At 41.8% G+C, this 23,439-nt stretch overlaps 1 protein-coding gene across 1 annotated transcript; it reads left to right on the top strand.

Annotated features, from left to right (window-relative positions):
• On the top strand, positions 1-21,466 carry ERI1 (exoribonuclease 1). The gene is made up of 7 exons (XM_075929196.1): positions 1-132; positions 1,411-1,586; positions 5,356-5,566; positions 9,867-9,950; positions 12,217-12,326; positions 17,812-17,926; positions 20,538-21,466. The coding sequence occupies exons 1-7, from the start codon at positions 61-63 to the stop codon at positions 20,778-20,780; spliced, it is 1,011 nt and encodes a 336-aa protein (XP_075785311.1). The 5' UTR covers positions 1-60; the 3' UTR covers positions 20,781-21,466.
• Positions 21,467-23,439: the final 1,973 nt, after the last annotated feature.

The raw sequence follows: 23,439 nt of genomic DNA on the forward strand, positions 1-23,439 counted from the left end.
CATTGTCGGCGTGCCCAGTGCACGGGAGGGCGGGTGCCCCGCCTCTTCCTGGCGCCGGCCATGGAGGAGCAGAAGGAAAACTGGCCGCAGGGTGCCCGCCACGAGCGGCCCGAGTCCCCCGCCCACACCCCGGTCAGTGCCTGTCCGCCCGCCCAACGGTCCTAACCGCCATCAGGGGACGGCGTAACGGCTGTGCCTGGTCGCAGCCGAGCGCCGTCGGCCGCAGCCTTTGGGGGGGGGGCGTGCGCCGGCCGTTCCCCGGAGCGAGCGCGCCCCGCGGGGAGCTGGGCGGGAGGAAGCGGCGCTGGAGTCGGGAGTTGAGCTCTTTAGCTCGGGTCCTTTCCGTCCTTGCTCTGGGTGGGGCTGGAGAGGGGCGTTTCTGGCTAAACATGTGAACTATGGAGCCGGTTACAGTTCCGTTGGTTGCACGGTGCATGGCAGTTCAGCCAGAACTAGAACTAATAAGCATCCGCGTATCGATTCGTCGGTTGCATTCTTATATCCCTAATGTAGGTTGCCCTACTACCCTGGTCCTCTCACCATAGCAGCGTGGGGCCAAGTGAGAAGCACCTCTCCATGGCTGCTGCAGCTCCAGCAGGCAGGTGAAAGTCCAGGCTCATCTGCCCTCTGTGCTTCCCAGCCAGGCTGATGAACACAGCAAACTGAGAACTTCCCCTTCTTCCCTGATGAAGGGGAACAGTGAGTAATGTTCCTGTACGAATACCACTCCACTTCTCCCTAAAGGGTGACTGGGATTGGTAGGCTTGCAGGAAGCGCATCCCCAGCTAGCTCTTTTCACCTGCTTGTGATTGCTTCCTTTCTGTATGGTTTTATGAGAAGCAGTCCGATTCCAGGCACATTGCATTTTCCAGGCACAACCAAACCTTTACCTTGCTTTAAGTTACTGTAAGAAGTTGTATACTGAATTTGGTGGTCTTAGCTCTTGCCGCTTAGGAGGTGTTCTTGAACAGACACTCAGACAAACTCTCTCAAATATATAGTGTACACATTTGCCACCAAATCTTGGTCATACTTGGTATAGAAATGCTTATATTTTCCCTTATCCAGCTAAGCCTATGACAGTTCACATTTCTAGGAGAAGTGACACTTTCATTAAGCTACAGTGTGACAAACGTATGCTCCATTGGTATGTTATACCAAACAAATTTAAATCTATCTTTTCTTTCTGCCATCTATATATTGTAAAGATATATGGTGAAAAGGAGACAGAATGGCCTTTCAAAACTGATAGTTGGTATACTGATGTATTTAGTTATATAAAACAATACATCGGTGAGGAAAATTGCATAATGAATGCTACATTGAGTTTTGGTGATGAAGGTACACGTCAATAGTAGTTACTTAATTTCTATTTAGTTTTTAAAACTAATTGCAGACTTTTTCTTCTAGGGCAAGCAACATTGTAGACTTGATGGCCAAGAAAATAATGGAAAATGTTGCACTTCTGGTTCAAGTGATTACAGTGACCCAATTTACAAAGAAATTGCTGTGACCAATGGTTACATTAATAGAATGAGTAGAGATGAACTCAGAGCTAAACTTGCAGAATTCAAACTTGAAACCAGGTAAGATTTAGTTATTAATCTTACATCATTTCTGAGAAGCGCCTCCATGTCATTTTCTTGGTTACATTTGTAAAGAGGAGGCTATTTGACCACCTTTAAGATTGCTTTAGTAAAGTAAAGAACATCTTCTGTAATCTGATAGGGTATTTAAGTTTTTCTGTGACCCTATTTCCATATTGTATCTAAATGGTAAATTTATGCTCTATTATTCAGCATGACTTTCTTCCCTAATCACATCAGCTACTGTATGCCCTCTCTCTTTTGTTTCATTTTGAGAGTACTCAGGAAGCTGAAACAGAACAAACCATGATTGATCCTTATTGAAGTGTCCTGGCCAAGACACTACAAGCTTATGGATCAACCTGTCTCTTCATTGGTTCACTATTACTTGTTACAACCTTCTGCATCGGAACTTCAAATCTCTTTACCCTGCCACATGGATGATTTCTGTTGGAACACTCATGGGAAAAACATGAGAGCCATGTTTGGAGGGACAGAGTGAAGCCCATTAGAGCAGGATTCTCAAACTTCATTATACTACAGCTCCCTTCTGACAACAAAAATTACTACATGACTGGGGAGGGGGGGAGGGACACACCAAAGCCTGGGGCAACGCAAGCCTTGGCTTCAGCTCCAAGCCTCAGCAAGTCTGTGACAGCCCTTGAGAAACCATTTAAATGGCATTGTAACCCATTTTGGGCTCCCGACCCATAGTTTGAGAACTGCTGCAGTAGACCAGTGCAAAACTAGAAAAGTAGAAAAGATTTTTCTTTGGGCACTATTCCAAGTGTTAACCCCGTTTTACTGAAATTATGCAAGTGCTGGATTTTTTCCTGCACTTGAAATAATCAGGTTTGTCTAGTTTTGAAAGAGTTCACCTGGCTTCTGTTTTGGCATATATTTGTCACTAGATGGAGTTTCCATCTTCGTGGGTTGCTGGAGCAGCCTGTCTGCTGGGAGCTTGGATACAGCTTTGCATCTTCACACTACATCATTCATCTCTGAAATCTTGGGGGCATATGAGACCAAAACACCAATATTGGTGGGTAGTTCAACTGTGGTATTGGCCCTCTGGATGTACCCACCCGATGGCCTTTTCTATGCAGTGGCCATTATGGGAAAATTGGGCACTGCACAAGGGCCATCACTCGAGGCCACTCCCTGCTCATAGAGGTAAACTGAGCTTAAATCCTCTGTCTATCCCACAGACATCTGATGCTCAGATTGTTGAGGGTGAAACTGATACAGACATGAATGAGGAAGTCACATTTCCTGCACACAATTCTTCCTCCTCCTGTCTTGAAGTAATCATGCTGCTGCCTGCTACCATGGTGGATGACTTCAGACAGTTCCTGGAACAGTTCAAACCTGTCATTCAAAAGCAACACGGTCCATTGGAGGAAGTTCAGGCAAACCAACACGAACTGTTCCAAATTCTGCAAACATCCTCAGCTTTTAAAATCACTCTGCCCATTAACGATGCATTGCTGGAACCAGCATATACATTCTGGCAGACCCTGGTCTCAGTTCTGCTTACACATTAAAGGGTGGCCTTGAGGGAGGGTGTAGGAGCAGACTGGGGGTAGGGTGTCTGGCCAGGAAGGAACTTGGGGTAGGGGTTGGACCTCCCTGGTCTGGCATATTCTGGACCTGACCCACAAGACAAGGAAAACAAAAAGCTTGATCTCTCAATGAACAGTTTATTCCTCAATGATGCTACTATTTAGCATTACCAACTATTTTGCTTTATTAGCTAAATATGTTTGATAGGAAATTGAGCTTTTTCACTGAGGAGCTTCCAGAGGAGGAACAAGCACGATTCAAGCCTGCTTTAAAGGAGGGCCAACTCACACTTGAACAGCACTCCTAAGCATCCTTAGAAGTAGTAGACACAGCTGTGGTTATTCTAGCATCCTGGTTACAATCCTTTGGCATACCTCAAGAACTCCAAACCAAGGTTGAGTACTTGTCTTTCGACCAAGAGAAACACTTTTCAACAAGGACAGATAAGGTGCTCCACTGGAAATATCCTAGAGCTATTCTTTACACTTTGGGGACCTACACTGATTACAGCCTTATCAGAAGAACAAATTCCTCATCCTGCCAACAGTAACAGAGGCAATATGAGGACCAAAGACAATGACAACATTCACAGCAATGGAGAGTACCTCAGTCTTGACTGTCCACACATTTTTATCACTATGCAATCACTTACGTCTCCAGATTGGATGCCCTGTCTAATCTCTGCAACACAAAGGAACCCAATGTCCCTTCTGCTGTCTGAGACACACTGCTGTACAGTCACCTGAAGTCGAGCACCCACAGAGACAGCACTCAAAGAAGAGGAGACGGTTACTCCCCTTGTGCAGCAACTGAAATTCTTCGGGATGTGTGTCTTTGTGGGTGCTCCACTACTGTCCCCACCTTAGCTGGTAGTTTGCAGTAAGGACTCGACAATAGAGAGAGAACTGGAGGGATTGGGTTGTGCATCTTCTAGAACGTATAGTACCCATGGCATTACAAGACACCTCTTGTACATGGACATTACCACTGTAAATCTCCAGTCAGCACTGGGACACACCAGCACCTGAAGTGGAACACCCACAGGGACGCAACTCTTGAAGAACCATAGTTACTGCACAGGGTGAGTAATATATTTTACTGTAAAAAAAATGTTCTTGAGGTGTGGGTTCATACACAAACTATGCCAGTATCTTGCTGAACTTTGCAGTTGACAAACCAGATCCAGACAGTGAACTTGTGACATTTGACCATACTTGAAGGATTGGAGATTATTTTTTCTCAGATAGCATTTCTGCTAGTTAACTATCTGAAAAATGCTGTCACTTAACTTTTTCCTAACTTAACTAGGGTTTTTTAAATAGCTATTTAGCTTGTATACTTAGAATACTAAGTAATAGAAGATTTAAGTATGTTGACAACTTATAAAGAATGTATTACTTTCCCAATGCTTGAGTTTCCCCACTTACATTTTGTTCTCCTCATGTACATGTATTCAACTAGGAGGAAGGTAATTGACAAGCTGTGGAGTGAGGGGGGCGGGGGGGGAAATCAGAAAATCGTAACTGAAATTGTCAGTAGATTTGAAAAAATCAGACATTTTCCTGTTAGATTTAGATTTATTTTAAAGAAAGGTAACAGTGAAAGAAGTCTTATTCCTTGCTATTGTTTCTCTTGCTCTACCACTTCTCCCCTGCACGTCCACAATTTCCTCTTTTCTTGGTTGTGAATGGAAATTTACTTCATCTATTCCATTTTGTTGACTGTGATAACTGTCTGATATCACTTTTTACCCTATGTTGTGTGTAATCATGGCAAAATGGCTTAATTTTCCTCTTAGAGCAATTTTGCCTTATGTCTTGAAATAATTCATCTGCTTCTTGGTTTGTAACATGACAGTTCTCATCTAAATCCTTATATAATAGTTTTAAAGTAATTTTGTTACAAAATAAACATCTTGCCAGTTTTTAACCTTCTGCCATTGTAATCATCCAAAATGCCTCTGCCTTCAAGGGTGCAGGATCCCAGCATTAAGGTTTTTTTCAAAATAATGGGAAGTAAATAATTCCACTGTAGGATCAGTCAGCTGTTTTGAACATTGCATATTGACTTTGTACATCATTTATTACCCTGTTCTGAGTAAGCTCAAGCAGTAGATTTGGCTTCATATCTGGAATGATGAAGGAATTAATATGAACAGATTTGGATTGGAATATGAGTTCTAATATCCTGTCTAATTCCTCTACAGGGGAGTAAAAGATGTACTGAAAAAGAGATTGAAGAACTACTATAAGAAACAGAAGCTGATGCAGAAGGAGCCCAGTAATGAAGACAGTTACTATGATTATATCTGTGTTATTGACTTTGAAGCGACCTGTGAAGAGGACAATCAGCCTGAATTTAAGCATGAAATAATTGAATTTCCTATTGTTTTATTAAATACTCATACACTAGAAATAGTAAGTGATCTACTTGCTCTACCTCTTGTCTCATTGCTTCAAAAAGTAAAGACTGATTAGTTTTAAAATAATTATAGAACTTGGAGTTTAAAGGACAATTTTTCTTTATTTGAGAGAGAGGCAGGTGTGATATTTGCTTTGGCATTTAAAAAAAAGACGAGTTGACCATGTACCTTAAATAATTACAATTTGCATTTTTATATCTGGGTTCTACTGAGTTCTTTTGCCCTTGTTTAGTTTCCCATTTTTCAAATACCTGCTTTATGCCAAGATAAATGCAAACAGGAGAAACAGTATTCTCAAATAAAATATTATTTTTTCTCTTTTTTTCAGTTAGGATAATCTTAGAGCAATCTATATTAGAAAATTTGCACTATTGTAATTAGGTCAATTTAATAGCAATCTAGTTTCACTGGTGCAAATTTTCTAATATGGAAGAGATTATAATTATATGTTCTAAATAATCAGGCAGAAACGTAGATGTTGCTGTATCTTTGTGTACCTCTCATGTTTAGCTAACAGTAATTTAGAAGCTTCAGGGGGTAGCCACGGTATTCTGTAACTGGAAAAACTTAAAAAATAACATACATTTAAAAATAACAAATAGTCTGGTAGTACTTTAAAGACTAACAAAACATGTAGATGGTATCATGAGCTTTCGTGGGCAGAGCCCACTTTAACTTCTCGAAAGCTCATGACGCCAGCTATGTGTTTTTATTAGTCTTTAAAGTGCTACCAGACTATTTGTTGTTTTTTAAGGTTATCCTGCACAGACTAACTTGGCTACCCCTCTGAAGCTTTTAAAAAATAACACATAGTCTTGTAGCACCATAGAGACAAACAAAAAATGTAGATGGTATCATGAGCTTTCAGGGGCACAATCCACTTCAGATGAATGGTGTTATTAAAGGTCTTTAAAGAAAAAAGGGGGGGGGGGTGGAGAGAAGGAAAACAAAGAAAAAATGGAGAAAGTCAATTAGTGTCCATGCTACAGGAAGCTGATAGAGAAGGTACTAATTGTTCTTCAGTACCCATTGTTTGGTTTTCTTACATCATTAGGATGTGGAATGTAGCAGGCCATCCAGCCAATGTCTTTATTCATACTTCTGTTATAGGAATCAAACTTGTAAATGAAGTTAAGTTCTAAGGCTTCCGTGTGGAGTTGACTTATGAAATTGGCCTGAAACAATATGGTGCCCGGGAGGTCCATTAATGAGTTCCCTTGGGCAAGTTAATTTAGAATATCTTCCCTAGGGTTAATACTTTGTATATGAGGGTCTAGATCCTCAAAGTCATGCTCACTTGGCTACCTGAAGCACTGTGTGTGGTTTAATTATATGTAAAGAAAATACTCAGAAGCTAGTAGCAGAACATTTCTATTTACTTAACCATAATCTCACAGATCTGAAGGTGGCCGTCTTGTCACAGGCCAATTCCTCAAGTCAAATCCACAGGGAAAGCTTGGAATTATAATACATATGCAAATTCAGTTAATTATGGACTTAATCAAGATATGGGGTGGTGGAACCTTTATCAATGAAGGTGCTAACTACTTTTTGATCTGAGGAAGTGGGTCTGGCCCACGAAAGCTCATCATCTAATAAACCATCTTGTTAGTCTTTAAAGTGCTACATTGTCCTGCATTTTGCTTCAGCTACCCCAGACTAACACGGCTACATTTCTATTACTTTCTGAATGGTATTCTTCCTGCCTTATTCATCCACTGACTTTGATCTTTATCTACTCAGGTTTAGCACCCTTTCTCCTGATACTTTATGCATAGAGGTAGGGGGGTGGGCGACAGAAGGTCTTTCTTCTCCTCCCCCCCCTTCCCTTCTCCTATTTATTTCGATACCATCTACATGTTTTGTTAGTCTATAAAGTGCTACAAGACCATTTGCTTGCTGTGCTGGTTTTTTTTTTTTTTTCTGTAACAGACTAACTCGGCTACCCCCTAAAGCTATAAAATGGGGATACTTAAAACAGATTAAGGGACTTGCTGAAGACTTTGTTGCCAATCAACTCTAGGGCTACATCTAGACTGCATCCCTCTGTCAACAAAGGGATGCAAATCAGGCACATCGAAATTGCTAATGAAGCCAGGATTTAAATATCCCACACCTCATTAGCATAAACACGTCCACCACTTTTTTCGAAAGTTTTTTGAAAAAACGGTAGTCTAGACCCCGATGTGTCGAAAATAAACCCTTTTCGATAGATCCTGTATTCCTCAAAAAATGAGGTTTACAGGATCTGTCGAAAGGCTTTATTTTTGACAAATCTGCGTCTAGACTGCCGTTTTTCCAAAAAAACTGTTTTGAAAAATGCGGCAGCCATGTTTATGCTAATGAGGATATTTAAATCCTTGCTTCATTAGCAATTTCGGTGTGACTAATCTACATCTCTCTGTCAACACACGGTAGGTTTAGGACCCAGGAGTTCTTGACTTCCAGCCCTGAGTTCTTATTCCAGGAGAGGCAGCATGTTATTTCTCCATTTTGTTTTGTCTAGTACTGGTCAGATTGATCATTAGTTGTATGTCCAGTATTCCCTTTTATCTTTCCCATCCAGGTGTAGAATACATTGTTATGCGCACCAAAGCATGTGAGAATGTGCATCATCAAGAAAAACATAAACCTGGCTGTGGGCACTCTGCTAATCAGCTGGACAGCTTTAGAATTTCTCCTTATGGGGGGGACACAAGCACACAACTTACAGGGAACACCGGGTATGTCTTCACTGCAGAGTTATTTCAGATCATCAGCACCCAGGTTAGCTTAGCCTGACCATGAGCTGCCACACTGCAAAGCCACATTCAAATCACTATTTCATTAGTGCTGCACTCAGATGCGTTTCATTAGGACTTCGGGGAGGGGGGGGTCACATTTTTCTTTATGCTGTAGTAAGTTGAACTGTTCTGATTCTTTCCCAGTGAATTAGAGAACTTTCCCTCTGGTCACATGGGTGGAATTTGGGGATGGCACTGGAGAATTAAAAGCATTTTAGTGGCTGAGCATGTAGATGGGAGCTGAATGAGGAGCCACGCCTGAAGAAGAGTCCAGGTTCACTTTGCAGTGAAGGCAAATGATCATAGGACCTCAGTGCATAATCTTAAAGGCCTGGTTTATACTTAAAACTTTAGCTGCTATCTGTAGTAGGGAAGTTAACTATCAGGTATTTGTGTAAATGTGTAATTGCTTGAAATTTTAGCAGATACATTTTGGGGGCAGGCGGGAGCCAATGCTTGTGGAGAGCTGGATTTTAAGATGGCATCAGTTCCCGCTTGACCCCCACCTCCCTTCTTTCCTCATTGCCTCTCAGGGGGGCTGGAGCAGGAGGTGGTTCTGTGGAAGCCGACACATGTGGAGGAATGGCTTTAAAGCTGGCTCCCCACGCATGCCAGCTCCTGCCTGCACACCCCCTTGCTGCCTCTGATACAGAGGCAGTTATGGGGAGGGAGGAGACATCTAGTCGATAGGATTAACCAACAAGCCCAGGTTAATCATGTAGTCACTACATGTTGACATCCCTGATCTATAGTTATGTTGGTTAGGGATATGGCTTATTTATTTTAACAACATAGCTACTAATGTATATTCAGCTATATTGATATGAGCTCTCTTATACTGACAATTGTATTCACACTAGACAGTATTTTGGTATAGCTATACTAGTATAACTACAACAGCAAAACTGTCTAGCATTTATAAGGGGTACTTCATATGGCCAAAGATTAACTCTTGAGCCTTCCGTTTCCTGGAGTGCAAAAGAGAGAGGAGCGTGTGCTTAGTAACGTGATGAAACCCAGCATATATGTGCACTTCAACTTATGGATATCTCAGGAAGCTTTAGGAACAGAGGTCATCCAACACTCATATATTACATTAGAATACAGCCCATGGCTTCCCTGTAACTTCATAGAGAACATAATGCTCATCATCCCCAGGTTTTATAGTTGATGAAGGAAAACTTAGCAAATGCTAGTCATCTATCAAGGATAACAAAGGGAAGCAAATATATATATGTATGTAGATTTTGTTTGTGATAAATGTCTTTTACCTTGGAACAATATGTCATCAAAACTGTGATTATCATATATTACTTCTATTATTGCAGTCCCATTTATTTGGTAAACAATGAACAATGGCTAATAGAGCCCAAATATGAATATTATCTTGCTGTTTGCTATTTAACTATTCTTTTCAGATACAAAGCTATTACTTCTATGAGACCTGATTTGTGATTTTGTGTTTCTCCATATGGCTGTAAAACATTTGACTTTTTTTATCCCCTCCTGTAGGAGGATACCTTTCAACAATATGTGAAACCAGAGATTAATCCTCAGCTTTCAAACTTCTGCATCAGTCTGACAGGAATCACTCAGGTAACGTGTCTGAGAGTCCAGACACAAGTATGAATGGAAAGTTTGCTTTGTCAAAGCTTTTAGACTTACGTTTCAGAATTTGGTTTTATCAGTCCTTCAAGCAGCAAAGTTGGGAGCTGAAAGGAAAAGCACAGATTCATTCCAAGTCCAAATATTTGCTGGCCTATGCAGGTAGCCCAAGAATTACTTGACTATTAAGATTTAAATCTTGCTTTTTCTGCTTGAAGATTGGCTTTTGAAACAGTAATACTTTGGAGACCTGGAAATGGAGACTTAGAAGTATAACACAACTTTGGAAGTAAGTACAGTTCGAGGCCTAAAACTCTTGAAGTCCTCAGTAGTTTTCTCAGTCTCTACCAATTCCAAGGCTTCTTTACTACTTTTGTAATGTCATTAATGAAGAGTTTAGCCATTTTGAGCAGTTTGGATGTGTTCATGAATGATGTAATGAGCAAAGTCTCTCCACTTTATGAATCATCTTAAAACTTAGGTCTTGTCTACATTTCCAAGTTTTGTAGGGGGAAAAAACTGCCTTTTGGAAACAAAACGGTATACAAACCGCAGTGCGACTTGTCAGGAAAAACACCTAGTATTGGGGACAAAAAACTTCCACTCCTAGGAGAGACTATTCTTTTCTCCTCCCTTTGTCAGCAGAGCCAGTGTTAGACACTACTGTGTTTTGTCCAGAGAACTGGCTTCCGCCAGTATTCCACAATGCCTATCCTGAGTGCTCTGCTCAGTGTTTTGATGTCTGCTGCCCTGCATACATGTGCCCCTCCCCTTTCAAAGCTCTTGCAAGTATCTGACAGGTGAGTTTGGAGAGTAAAAAGAAAATCATTGGAAGGCTTCTGTTCTGCCCTGCACTAAGAACATAGCAACTTGCAGACTGCTGTTGCAGGGTGATGAAGGGACAGGATGGTGACTGAAAAGACTGCTGTGCTGCTTTGAGCATGGAGAGCTCACAGCTACTCATGATGCCTCTCCTGCCAGCTGAGGTGGATATGGAATAACTCAGAGGGAATGTCAAGATGGGCAGCTATCGGCTCTGCCTTCCCACAACATTGCCCTATGGGATACATACCCACAGTGCTTGCTCACATGTCCATGATATGATCTGATGACAGAACAAGTGTGAACACTCTGGAAAAAAAAATTGAGTGTTAAATTAAGTTTAACCAAACTTGGTGGTGTAAATGAGGTCTTACTATGAGCTCCTGGACTGAGAACAATCCAATCCGTCTTTGGTACACAGACTTAGGTGGTGTTTCTAATTTGTGTTTAGACCTCATGAGTATGTACAGCTAGGTATCTGATAAACATCAAAACTTGCTGCTTGAGGGGGGTATTTTTTTGGTATGGCTTTTGAATAGGGAGTTTTCTGATTTTGCTTCTATCACCACTAATGGTTGTGCATCCGTGATAATTGCTGTCTCGTAGCTGGACATGGATCCTCTAACTGCCAGTTTCCTACCAGACCAAAGAATTTTAAATGGTTGCAAGATGACTGGCAGTGATTGTGGACTGGGAGACAGACTTCTTTTAGTGATAGAAATGTAGCTGTGTTAGTCTGGGGTAGCTGAAGCAAAATGCAGGACAATGTAGCACTTTAAAGACTAACAAGATGGTTTATTAGATTGAGCTTTCGTGGGCCAGACCCACTTCCTCAGATCAAATCGATCTGAGGAAGTGGGTCTGGCCCATGAAAGCTCATCATCTAATAAACCATCTTGTTAGTCTTTAAAGTGCTACATTGTCCTGCATTTTGCTTCAGACTTCTTTTAGTCTTAAGTTCTGCTGGTGGCTAAATGTGTGACTTACTGCCAAGTCCCTTATACCCAGATTTTTGAAATACTGTGTTTTCAGTGATGCAATGCCTAAATGATTTAGGAGCCTAAATTGACTGTCAGTGGAATTTAGGCTGTTAAATCAACTAGGTGTTTTAACAGAGCAGCAATTTCTCAATATCTTTAAAAATATGGGCTGTAAGATCTGGTTTTCATCCCCATCCTTCCATAAGTGGTGTGAATTAGATCTTTTGAGTACTTACTACCTATGAAAATCAGGCCTTTAAGCTCTCTTTGTCTCTGAAACCTGGGATAATGAGGAGCTATCTCACAGGTGTTTTGTATGTCCTCCTTTTTAAATGTTTTTAGTTTGTTGAAAGTATGTGATGTTTGTTCCTGTACATTAGTTTAACTGTAATGCTTTACAGTATACATTTTCTTTAGCAAATATAACTGACTTTTTTGTGTTTATATATTTTCAGGACCACGTAGACAAAGCTGATGCATTTCCTCAGGTTCTACAAAATGTTGTAGAGTGGATGAAACAGAGAGAGCTGGGAACCAAATATAGCTATACCATACTGACTGATGGGTATGTCTTGGAAAGCAGGGTGCATGTTTTATATAGTAATTTATTAAATGCATTTTAAAATTGCAAAGCAATTCTTAAATTAATCTGCTTTTTGTAACTAGTATTGCCAACATTAGAATATAACATTGGTCCTAAAATCATACTAGAGTACTTTCTTTTTTTATTTGGGTATAGTTCTTAAAATGAAATTGAGTAGGATCTAAAGTTTGAATGTAGTACGTGGCATCAATTTTTTTCCAGCATTCTCATATGCTGGCTTATGTAAGCCCAAAATGAAAGCTTGTCACTTTTCAAATCATTAATAAAATAAACAAATATGAATGTAAAATATAACCTGTAGTATTGAAGTTGTGTAGTTAGATTCAAAGTAATGAAAATATGAATGTTGATCTAAAAGCAGTGTTAAAATTGGCTTTATACAGTAAAACATGTTATCTGGCAGGCTTGGGGATTAAGACATTCTGGTTGTCTAAAAATTCCGGTTATCAGAAGGTACCATCAACCTAGGAAAAAACAATGGACAATAATAGTAAAACTCAAGTTTTTAATACTGGTAGTTTTGTAGTGTGAGGCAGTTAGTCTCACATTTCTATTTTGAGTCAAAGATGATTAGTACTACTTAAATAAAAAAAGAATTGTTAAGCCAATCTTGATAAACCAAGCCAGGCCTGTGTGCCTGAAGATGTGTCAGTATTGTGGCTGGGGGCAATGCCAGTTAACAAAGTTTTCTGGTTAACAGAGTACCGGATAACAGAGGTTTCACTGTAATACATCTTATTTACATTACCGTTCTCTGTAATATTGGCTAATATTTAACAAGAAAACAGGACTAGAAAATGTTGTATACTACATGATAGGAAGAGTGGCCAAGTGAATATAATATTGAAGTTGGAGTCAGGAGACCAGCATTTAGAGCCTGTCGCACAAGAACACTGTTTAATCTACCCTGCCCCTCTGCTTCTTAACTGATAGTTTCTTATTTCACAAGGATTTTGAGACTAAAATACATTAATAATTGTGAGGTGCTCAGATAGAATGGCAATGAGGACTATATAAATAGCCAGATGTGCAATGTAGCCAACATAACATTGGTCATGGATTCACATATTTTAAGGTCAGAAGGAACAGTTTTGGTGATTTTTGTTTAACTTGCATAGTGCAGGCTAGAGCATCAAAGCCAGTGTATCTCTTTTTAACTGAGAAATGTCACCATTCTGTTAGCTGCTATTGCAATCCCTTTTTCAAAATGAGAGAAACAGGATAGGCCATTTTAAGTGTCAAACTTTACATGTTCCCATTTGGGCTTCATAATGCAATGCACACTTTAGTGCAGTGAATGGTGTCTGTCATAGGGTTGCTTTCTGCTGGAGGCACCTCCTCCTGACTATCCTTGGGATTAGCTTTGGCCAAGCATTGTACCTTCCTTCAACAGGATCTCTTGTCCTTGTCTTGTCCTCTGAAGCGCTCATGCCAGGAATCACATCCTCCTCTTCCTCACTCAGCCTACCAGTTAATGTCACTGTTGTTTCCCCTTCCAGGGAGGAGTTTTTCCTTGACCAAATTATCCCAGGCAGTCCTTGGTTCTCTGCCATGTTCCCAGAGGCTGGCAGGGGAACATATGCCCTCTGGTCAGCAGCCACAGTCTCCACACTCCTGTTCCTTGCTCCTATTCCCCTGAACCTTCATCTATCTTCCTGACTTACACCCCCGCCCCCAGGTTTGACAGCCCCTCATCACCCTCCACTCAAATAGACTGCAATTGCTCCCTCCTTTCAGCTTCCTTTTGAGCACTATCTGGCTTTATACAGGTCCTATCGGTCATTGTATAGCTGACCTTGCTTAGTGCCCTGCTCCTTGGCTCCTCCAGATGCAGCCTGGGAAGTTAATTGGACTGTCTGACCGTCTTAACCCCTTCCAGTCCTTTGTGGGATGGACACCCGTCACCGTGTCCAAGACAATCATGTTCTTATCATTGCTGCTGTTTGCCTGGTGTAGCTTATGTTGTTACTGCTGTATCATTTGCCAGAAGTTGATGCTAGAATATATATACAGAAGAAGTGTAATTTAGTAAAAATATAGAGAACCCTTACTCAGGGGACCAGCAAAACAATTTTCTCTGCCCATATCTTTTTCCTGCTCTGGGGGTGAAGGTATCCTTTAAAATGAATTTAAGATTGCTAAATTTCAGAAGGATGCAATCTTTCTTTTTAAGTAAATTGTCCCAGTAGTAGCCCTTTCCCCTTTTACTCCCCTCTGTGTTACACTGAGAGAATATGCAGTAATGTCACAGAGAGGGTTAAGTTTATTTTAGCTCGAAGATTTCAGTAGATGCCAGTGTCTTGCTCAGCAGTTGACTTCTTTTCATTTAACTATTTTTTTAATTTCTAAGACTTTAGTTTGCACCGAAGACTCACCTGTACCAAGCCTAATGTCTCAATACAGGCAGTCCCCGGGTTACATGGATCCGACTTACATCGGATCCCTACTTACAAACAGGGTGAGGCAACCCCGCACTAGCTGCTTCCCCCCAGCAGACCAGGGAGACGCGAAGCTAGCGCCCCCCGCAGCAAACCAGGGAGACGCGAAGCGGCTTTTCTCAGCAGACACCTCAGCTTGAGAATAAAGGACTGAGGGAAGTGAGGTGTGGGAGAATAAAACTGAGCTCTGGAGAAATATTTGGCTAGAGTTTCCCCTACAATATGTACCAGTTCCGACTTGCATACAAATTCAACTTAAGAACAAACCTACAGTCCCTATCTTGTACGTAACCTGGGGACTGCCTGTATTTGTTTGCTGTAGTCCTTTAAGATATTTATTAGTACAGGCTGAACCTCTGTAGTCCGCCACCCTTAGGATCTGACCGGTGACAAACCAGAGAATTTGTCAAACCACCTGAGGTAAATATTGTTCAGCAGCATTAACAACATTTCCACTGCTTACTGGGTTCCTAGATATGGGGGTAAATTAGAGCTAAATAACAGCAAAGAACACTGAAAACAGGACTGGTGGCTGTAAACAAACTTTATGGGACTGCGGGAAACTTTGTCACACCCATGCTAAGTGTACGTCTAGCTAAAATCATGCTGGACCACCAAAGCCAGACCAGAGTGTGCCAGACTAGAGAGGTTCAATCTGTATTTTATTCATAGGCACTTCTATACCTATAAATATTCATAGAATCATAGAATACTAGGACTGTAAGGGACCTCAAGAGGTCATCGAGTCCAGTCTCCTGCCCCCATGGCACGACCAAATACTGTCTAGACCATCCCTGATAGACATTTCTCTAACCTACTCTTAAATATCCCCAGAGATGGGGATTCCACAACCTCCCTGGGCAATTTATTCCAGTGTTTGACCACCCTGACAGTTAGGAACTTTTTCCTAATGTCCAACCTAAACCTCCCTTGTTGCAGTTTAAGCCCATTGCTTCTTGTTCTATCCTCAGAGGCCAAGATGAACAAGTTTTCTCCCTCCTCCTTATGACACCCTTTTAGATACCTGAAAACTGCTATAATGTCCCCCCTCAATCTTCTCTTTTCTAAACTAAACAAACCCAATTCCTTCAGCCTTCCCTCATAGGTCATGTTCTCTAGACCTTTAATCATTCTCATTGTTCTTCTCTGGACCCTCTCCAATTTTTTCACATCTTTCTTGAAATGTGGTGCCCAGAACTGGACACAGTACTCCAACTGAGGCCTAACCAGTGCAGAGTAGAGCGGAAGAATGACTTCTCGTGTCTTGCTCACAACATACCTGTTAATACATCCCAGAATCATGTTTGCTTTCTTTGCAACAGCATCACACTGCTGACTCATATTTAACTTGTGGTCCACTATAACCCCTAGATCCCTTTCTGCCGTACTCCTTCCCAGACAGTCGCTTCCCATTCTGTATGTGCGAAACTGATTGTTCTTAAGTGGAGCACTTTGCATTTGTCTTTATTAAACTTCATCCTATTTATCTCAGACCATTTCTCCAATTTGTCCAGGTCATTTTGAATTATGACCCTATCCTCTAGATTAGTCGCAATCCCTCCCAGCTTGGTATCATCTGCAAACTTAATAAGCGTACTTTCTATACCAATATCTAAATCATTGATGAAGATATTGAACAGAGCTGGTCCCAAAACAGACCCCTGCGGAACCCCACTTGTTATGCCTTTCCAGCAGGATTGTGAACCGTTAATAACTACTCTCTGAGTATGGTTATCCAGCCAGTTATGCACCCACCTTATAGTAGTCCCATCTAAATTGTATTTACCTAGTTTATTGATAAGAATATCATGCAAGACCGTTATCAAACGCCTTACTAAAGTCTAGGTATACCACATCTACCGCTTCTCCCTTATCCACAAGACTCGTTATCCTATCAAAGAAAGCTATCAGATTGGTTTGACATGATTTGTTCTTTACAAATCCATGCTGGCTGTTCCCTAGCACCTTGCCACTTTCCAAGTGTTTACAGATGATTTCCTTAATTACTTGCTCCATTATCTTCCCTAGCACAGAAGTTAAACTTACTGATCTGTAGTTTCCTGGGTTGTTCTTATTTCCCTTTTTTATAGATGGGCACTAGATTTGCCCTTTTCCAGTCCTCTGGAATCTCTCCTATCTCCCATGATTTTCCAAAGATGATAGCTAGAGGCTCAGATACTATCTTGCTATTGTGCCCATCAAGATAGTATCTGAGGAAAAAGTGTACTTTAACTTACCAACAACTTCCAGAGGGCTACATTTTGGTGAAGTAAACATTTCAGGCCTAAAGGTGAATATTTGAAAAGGTCACGAACATCTGAAGACAGGAATGAAAACACATAATGGAAGTTTTTCACTCATTTTAAATGTAGTGCATGCTGAGGAGGCTGCTACAACAGATTTTTTGCTTTTCATCCAGATTTAGAATTTGGTTGGAGAGCTGGCCCTATTTGTTTTAAGGTACCATAGCATCTTGGTCACCTGTCATAATAACTTCAGTTTTTACATCTTATCCAAAGACAAAAATAAATCAGTTTTGTTATGTAAATCAGTAAAGTAAGTAACCTTCAGATATCTTCCTGAATTGATTTTCACTCAAGGGGAGAAAGTACAACAGGATTCCCCAGAAGTCTGCTGTATAGGTAGAAAAACACATCTTTTGGGTGGATGTGCATGAGATTGGAAGCATGACTGGCTTTAGAATGCAGGGTTGGAAATGTCTCAGGCCATGTCTACATCCTCTGAGTGAGGTTAAGGTCTTAAAAGTAAGAGCTCTTACTTTAGTATCTAGAGGTGACTGAAGATAATAGCCCAAAAGCTCCTGCTTTCTCTTTGCTGCTGTTAGTACAGGAGATATGATTTTCTTTATGCAATATGGTTTACCTCCTGTTCATGAACACAAACGAAAGGCAACATTTATCTGTTTTGCTTCCATTTAAGATTTTCTGTTAAAGTGTTCTCTTTACCTTTTTTCCCTGTTTCTCCTGATTTCGCCCCACCCCCCAAAGGTCTTGGGATATGAGTAAATTCCTGAATATCCAATGCCGTATCAGCCGTATCAAATATCCCTCTTTTGCCAAAAAGTGGATCAACATTCGCAAATCCTATGGAAACTTCTACAAGGTTAGAATTGATTGCTGATTGTCTAGGGGAATATTCAGTCTAAAGATGGAATAACTAAAGTCTTGCTCGAGTTTTTATGTAAATGACCTTTTGTACTGTGCAGGGTCAAGTTGTAAGACCTTCCAGTTGGGATAATTTTGGTAGCATTTATTTAGGCCAAAGGGCTCTAATTTTGAGCACCCCCTCATCTTTGAAAATCTTGGCTCGTGTGTTTGTTCTTAAGTTGAATTTGTATGCAAGTCGGAACTGGCTCCAGATTCAGCTGCTGCCACTGAAACTGACCAGGGGCTGACTACAGGAAGCCGGAGGCAGAGTTGCTCTGCCCCCACCTTCCTGGAATCAGCCTGATCAGTTTCAACAGCTGCTGAATCTGGAGCCTGGGACAGAACAGCTGGGGCGCTGCCCGGTAGGTTCCCACAGGACCAACCCGGCAGCACCCCAGCTGCTCTACCCGAGGCGTCCCGCAACAAAAGCCTGCTCTGCTGGGGGGGAGGGCGCACTAGCTGCGCGCCCCCCCCCCCCCCCAGCAGACCAGGGAGACCCGAGCAAAGCCGCACAGGCGGAGGGACCCCGCCGCCCGTGTGGCTTTGCTCCTGTCCCCCTGGTCTGCTGGGGGGGTCCAGAAAAGCCGCTGGACCCCCCCAGCAGACCAGGGGGACAGGAGCAAAGCCACACGGGCGGCGGGGGTCACGCCGCCTGGGCGGCTTTGCTCCCGGGCAAACGAGCAAAGCCGCCCAGGTGGTGGCTTTGCTCGGGTGTCCCTGGTCTGCTGGGGGGGTCCAGCGGCTTTGCTGGACCCCCCCCCCCCCCCCAGCAGACCAGGGAGACCGGGAGAAGCTTTTCTCGCCCCGGAGGACACGGGTGGCGACCCGCCACTCCTGAGCTCCGGGGCGAGAAAAGCCCCGTTCGTAAGTGCGGATCCGACGTAAGTCGGGGACTGCCTGTACTATAATAGTGCTCTGGCAGTTGTGCAGTTCTACCATGCTAGAAGTAGTTCACCCAGATGTGATCATGTTTAGTATTACTGTAGCAATTACTGCTTTACATCTTCAAAAACTATATACTGCAAAGAACCAATCTCACTATTCCCATCTGAATTATAGTAGGCAAGCAGTATTACCCATTTTCTGAGGCATAGTATTATAGGGGCCATGGGGAGGAGAGATTGCACAACTTGCCTAAAGTCACAACAAATCATGCAGAGCTAGAATTTAAACAAGGAACTTATTGACTACTATACCATGCTTCTGCTTTTTATCCTGACATGGTGTACATTGATTCTTTGAGGCTTTAATGAGCTCTGAGTTTAGTGGCCTGGTTGCCCTGATGAAATCAGAATAGGGCCTGGCTTACTGTCTGATTCCAAAATGGCAGTGAAACTACTAGATTACATAAAAACTGCTATAAATCAGTTTTGGAATTAATTCTTCATTTCCTCTAGATTTCCAAAAATTTTCTTAAGAGACTGCTGGATTGAAAACATTTCAAAATTTTTGATACATTTTAGGTGTTTGGAAGAGGTTATCTAAAATACTAAAAAAAGTAGGGGTATTATAATTAATGTTACGTTAAATGTGTAATGAGTAACTTACTCTGCTTTTTAGGTGTGTATCATATTTTTTAAATTGAATTGTGTATAATACTGCATCATTGTGAAAGGGAAATACTGCCGCACAGTTTGCATGTATGATTTTTTTTTCCTTGAGGCACTATCTAAGCGGAGCGCTTAATTCGAATTTGGTAAACCTCATTCTACGAGGAGTAACGCCAAATTCGAAATAGCTGTTTCGAATTAAGTGCTGTGTAGACACTTAATTCGAAATAGGGGGCCTCCAGCCCTTCCCAGGGAGGCCTGGTGGCCACTCTGGGCACAATCAGGAAAACTTACTCTCCTCTCCCCCAGCCCTGGAGCCATTAAAGGGGTAGACCCTGGCCACAGTGCCTGTGCCAGCTCCAAGACTGCTAGCCCAGAGCCAGCAGTGGCCCCAAAACATGAGCTGGCAAGGCACTGGCAGCCAGCCCTGCACTGCTCCCCAGGAGCAGTCTGCCAGCTCATCTAGTTATTAGACGAGTGGAGGGCTAGGAATCCAGGCTCATGGTTTTCTGGGCTCTGATGCTAGAGTGCCCGGTGCCTTGGACAAGTCACTTAAACTTTGACTACCCTGGAAGTCTGTGCAAAAATTTCTCACCATTGCTAACATTAGTGGTAGTAATATTAATTATCCACGCGTAGATGGGCCACCAGTGTTTTGAAAATTTTCCCTTGTAATGTTTCTAACTCCCTTGGGTATTTTTGAGAATCTGCTCCATGTCAGTTAGATGCTTTTCGAGGAATGTCAGGTAATATGGTGCTTGGAATACTGGGGTGACAACATTCTTATCTCTGTTTCCTTGTCTTCATCTATGAAAGGAATCGGACATTCCTTTGCTATGTCACACATGTTCAGACTGTATGCAGAGTTCTTTGAAATATGGACCAAAAGTGTGTCAGCAGTACTAGGCAGTAGTGTAAACACACTGCAGTATGAGAACTTACGCAGGACAAATGTTTCATGCTGAGATGATTTTTTTTTGGTCTGATTTCTTTAACATGATTCACTTTCTTTGTCAGGTTCCCAGAAACCAGACCAAGCTAACAATCATGCTTGAAAAGTTGGGAATGAACTATGATGGACGCCCTCATAGTGGACTTGATGACTCTAAGAACATTGCACGGATAGCTATCCGCATGCTTCAGGATGGGTGTGAGCTGCGTGTGAATGAGAGAATGCATGGCGGGCAGCTAATGACTGTGTCATCCTCTGCACCAGTAGAGGGCGCCCCTGCTCCACAACTGCCCCGTTATAGAAACTAGCTTTTGAAACATGCTGCATTTGGGTCCAATAGTGAAGACTGAAACTATGAATTGTTAATGCATCTTATCAAGTGGTCATTTCAGCGAATCAGTTCTGCAATGCAAAAATCTAAAAGCACCTTGAACAACTTTTGCTGTTAAAATAATGGGGGAGTATATAAACTCTTTGTTAAAACTTGTGCCACAGCATTTTTGGTCCTGATCATATTTTTTGTAAGTCACCTTGACACCTTTTCGTATAAGGTTGATGTATAGTATGCTGCAGGATGTTGAGATTTTTTTTTTTTAAAGAAAGTTAAATGAAAAATACAACACATGGTTAGCCGTCCCTCACCCATGTCATAGGAAAGGTGATGTTGTAGTACTGTTTAAAACACAATGTACTGCACTAGTTTTTAGCATCTTGACAATGCTTTGCCTACATATACTGCACTTCCAGAACTGTACAGTATACTGACCAGATTGGCTTTATTACTGTGCACATTTCACAGTAGCAGACAACCTTCTCTTTTTATGTAACATAGAAGAACAGTGGGGACCGTCTTCACTGTTTTAATTACTTTAAAAGCATTGGAGAGGAGCGTACTTTTTAAGGAATATAGTTGTCAGTTTCTGTCTCTTAAATAATTGAGTAGGATTGGGTGGCAAAAAACTGTGTATTGAATAAAGAGCTTTCATTCACCGGCTTCAGGTTTTGTATACTTCCAGGTAATGGGTATTCTACTCTTCTCATTCCAATTGAAATTAAGTGTAGCTGTCTAATCCATATGTATCATCTGGAGTCTAAAGAGACGGAAGTACAGATATTTAAAATATTGACTATTCCACTAATCCTTCATCTGTCATTTGTATTCATAGCTTAATCAAGATTGCAGGAAATAAGCTGCTGGTGCTTAACTGAATTCATAAATAGCCTTTCTTCAGAAATAATCACTGTCTAGCTGATGGGGAATTTTTCCACACACGCTGAATTCTATACCAAGCCAATATAAATCTGAAACTATTATTTTTCCTTCATGTAGTAGAGATATGAATCAATTTGATCTCAGGACTAAGTGCAGGAAGAGAGCATCTTGGTTTTAAAGTTCATGTGTGTATCATTGTCTGCACTTTGGACATTAAAGTATAACAGGGTTGGCAACATATGGCTCCTGAGCCAAACATGGTTCAGTGGGGAGCCAAATATAGCTCTCTTTCAGCTCCAGCTCAACTACCCCCTTGCTCCCTCACAGCAGGGAGCCCGCGCTGGCACTCAAGCCTCGCAGCCCCCTGCAAGATTGGAGTGCCAGCGCCAGCTTCCTGTGAGGAGAGGAGGGTAAACACTGAACCGCCCTGCCAGATGATGTGGACTAATTTAGTTACAACTACCTGAAAGAGATCTTGGAGTCATTGTGGAGAGTTCTCTGAAAACATCCACTCAGGTGCAGCAGCAGTCAAAAAAGCGAATAGAATGGTAGGAGTCATTAAAGGGATAGAATAAGACAGAAAATATCTTCTTGAACATAAGAATGGCCGTACTGGGTCAAACCAAAGGTCCATCTAGCCCAGTCTGCTGACAGTGGCCAGCACCAGGTGCCCCAGAGAGGGTGGACTGAAGACAATGATCAAGCAATTTGTCTCCTGCCATCCCTCTCCAGCCTCTGACAAACAGAGGCCAAGGACACCATTTCTATCCCCCACCTAATAGCCTTTTATGGACCTAACCTCCATGAAATTATCTAGCTTCTCTTTAAACTCTATAGTCCTAGCCTTCACAGCCTCCTCTGGCAAGGAGTTCCACAGGTTGACTACACGCTGTGTGAAGAACTTTCTTTTATTAGTTTTAAACCTGCTACCCATTAAATTCATTTGGTGTCCTCTAGTTCTTCTATTATGGGAACTAATAAATAACTTTTCTTAATCCGCCCTCTCCACACCACTCATGATTTTATATGCCTCTATCATATCCCCCCTCAGTTTCTTTTCTAAACGGAAAAGTCCCAGTTGTTTTAACCTCTCTTCATGTGGGACCCGTTCCAAACCCCTAATCATTTTAGTTGCCCTTTTCTGAACCCTTTCCAAGGCCAAAATATCTTTTTTGAGGTGAGGAGACCACATCTGTACACAGTATTCAAGATGTGGGCGTACCATAGTTTTATACAGGGGCAGTAAGATATTCTGGGTCTTATTTTCTATCCCTTTCCTACTAATTCCTAGCATCCTATTTGCCTTTTTGACCGCCGCTGCACTCTGTGTGGAAGTTTTCAGAGAACTGTCCACAATAACTCCAAGATCTCTTTCCTAATTTGTCATAGCCAAATTAGCCCCCATCATACTGTACATATAGTTGGGGTTATTTTTCCCGATGTGCATAACTTTACACTTATCCACATTAAATTGCATTTGCTATTTTGTTGCCCAATCACTCAATTTGGTGAGATCTTTTTGGAGTCCCTCACAGCCTGCTTCTGTCTTGACTATCCTAAACAGTTTGGTATCATCCGCAAACTTTACCACCTCACTGCTTACCCCTTTCTCCAGATCATTTATGAATAAGTTGAAAAGGATTGGTCCCAGGACTGACCCTTGGGGGACACCACTAGTTACCCCTCTCCAATCTGAAAATTTACCATTTATTCCTACCCTTTGTTTCCTGTCTTCTAACCAGTTCTCAATCCAA

Source organism: Pelodiscus sinensis, chromosome 5 (assembly GCF_049634645.1).
Source record: "Pelodiscus sinensis isolate JC-2024 chromosome 5, ASM4963464v1, whole genome shotgun sequence".
Classification (NCBI taxonomy): domain Eukaryota; kingdom Metazoa; phylum Chordata; order Testudines; family Trionychidae; genus Pelodiscus; species Pelodiscus sinensis.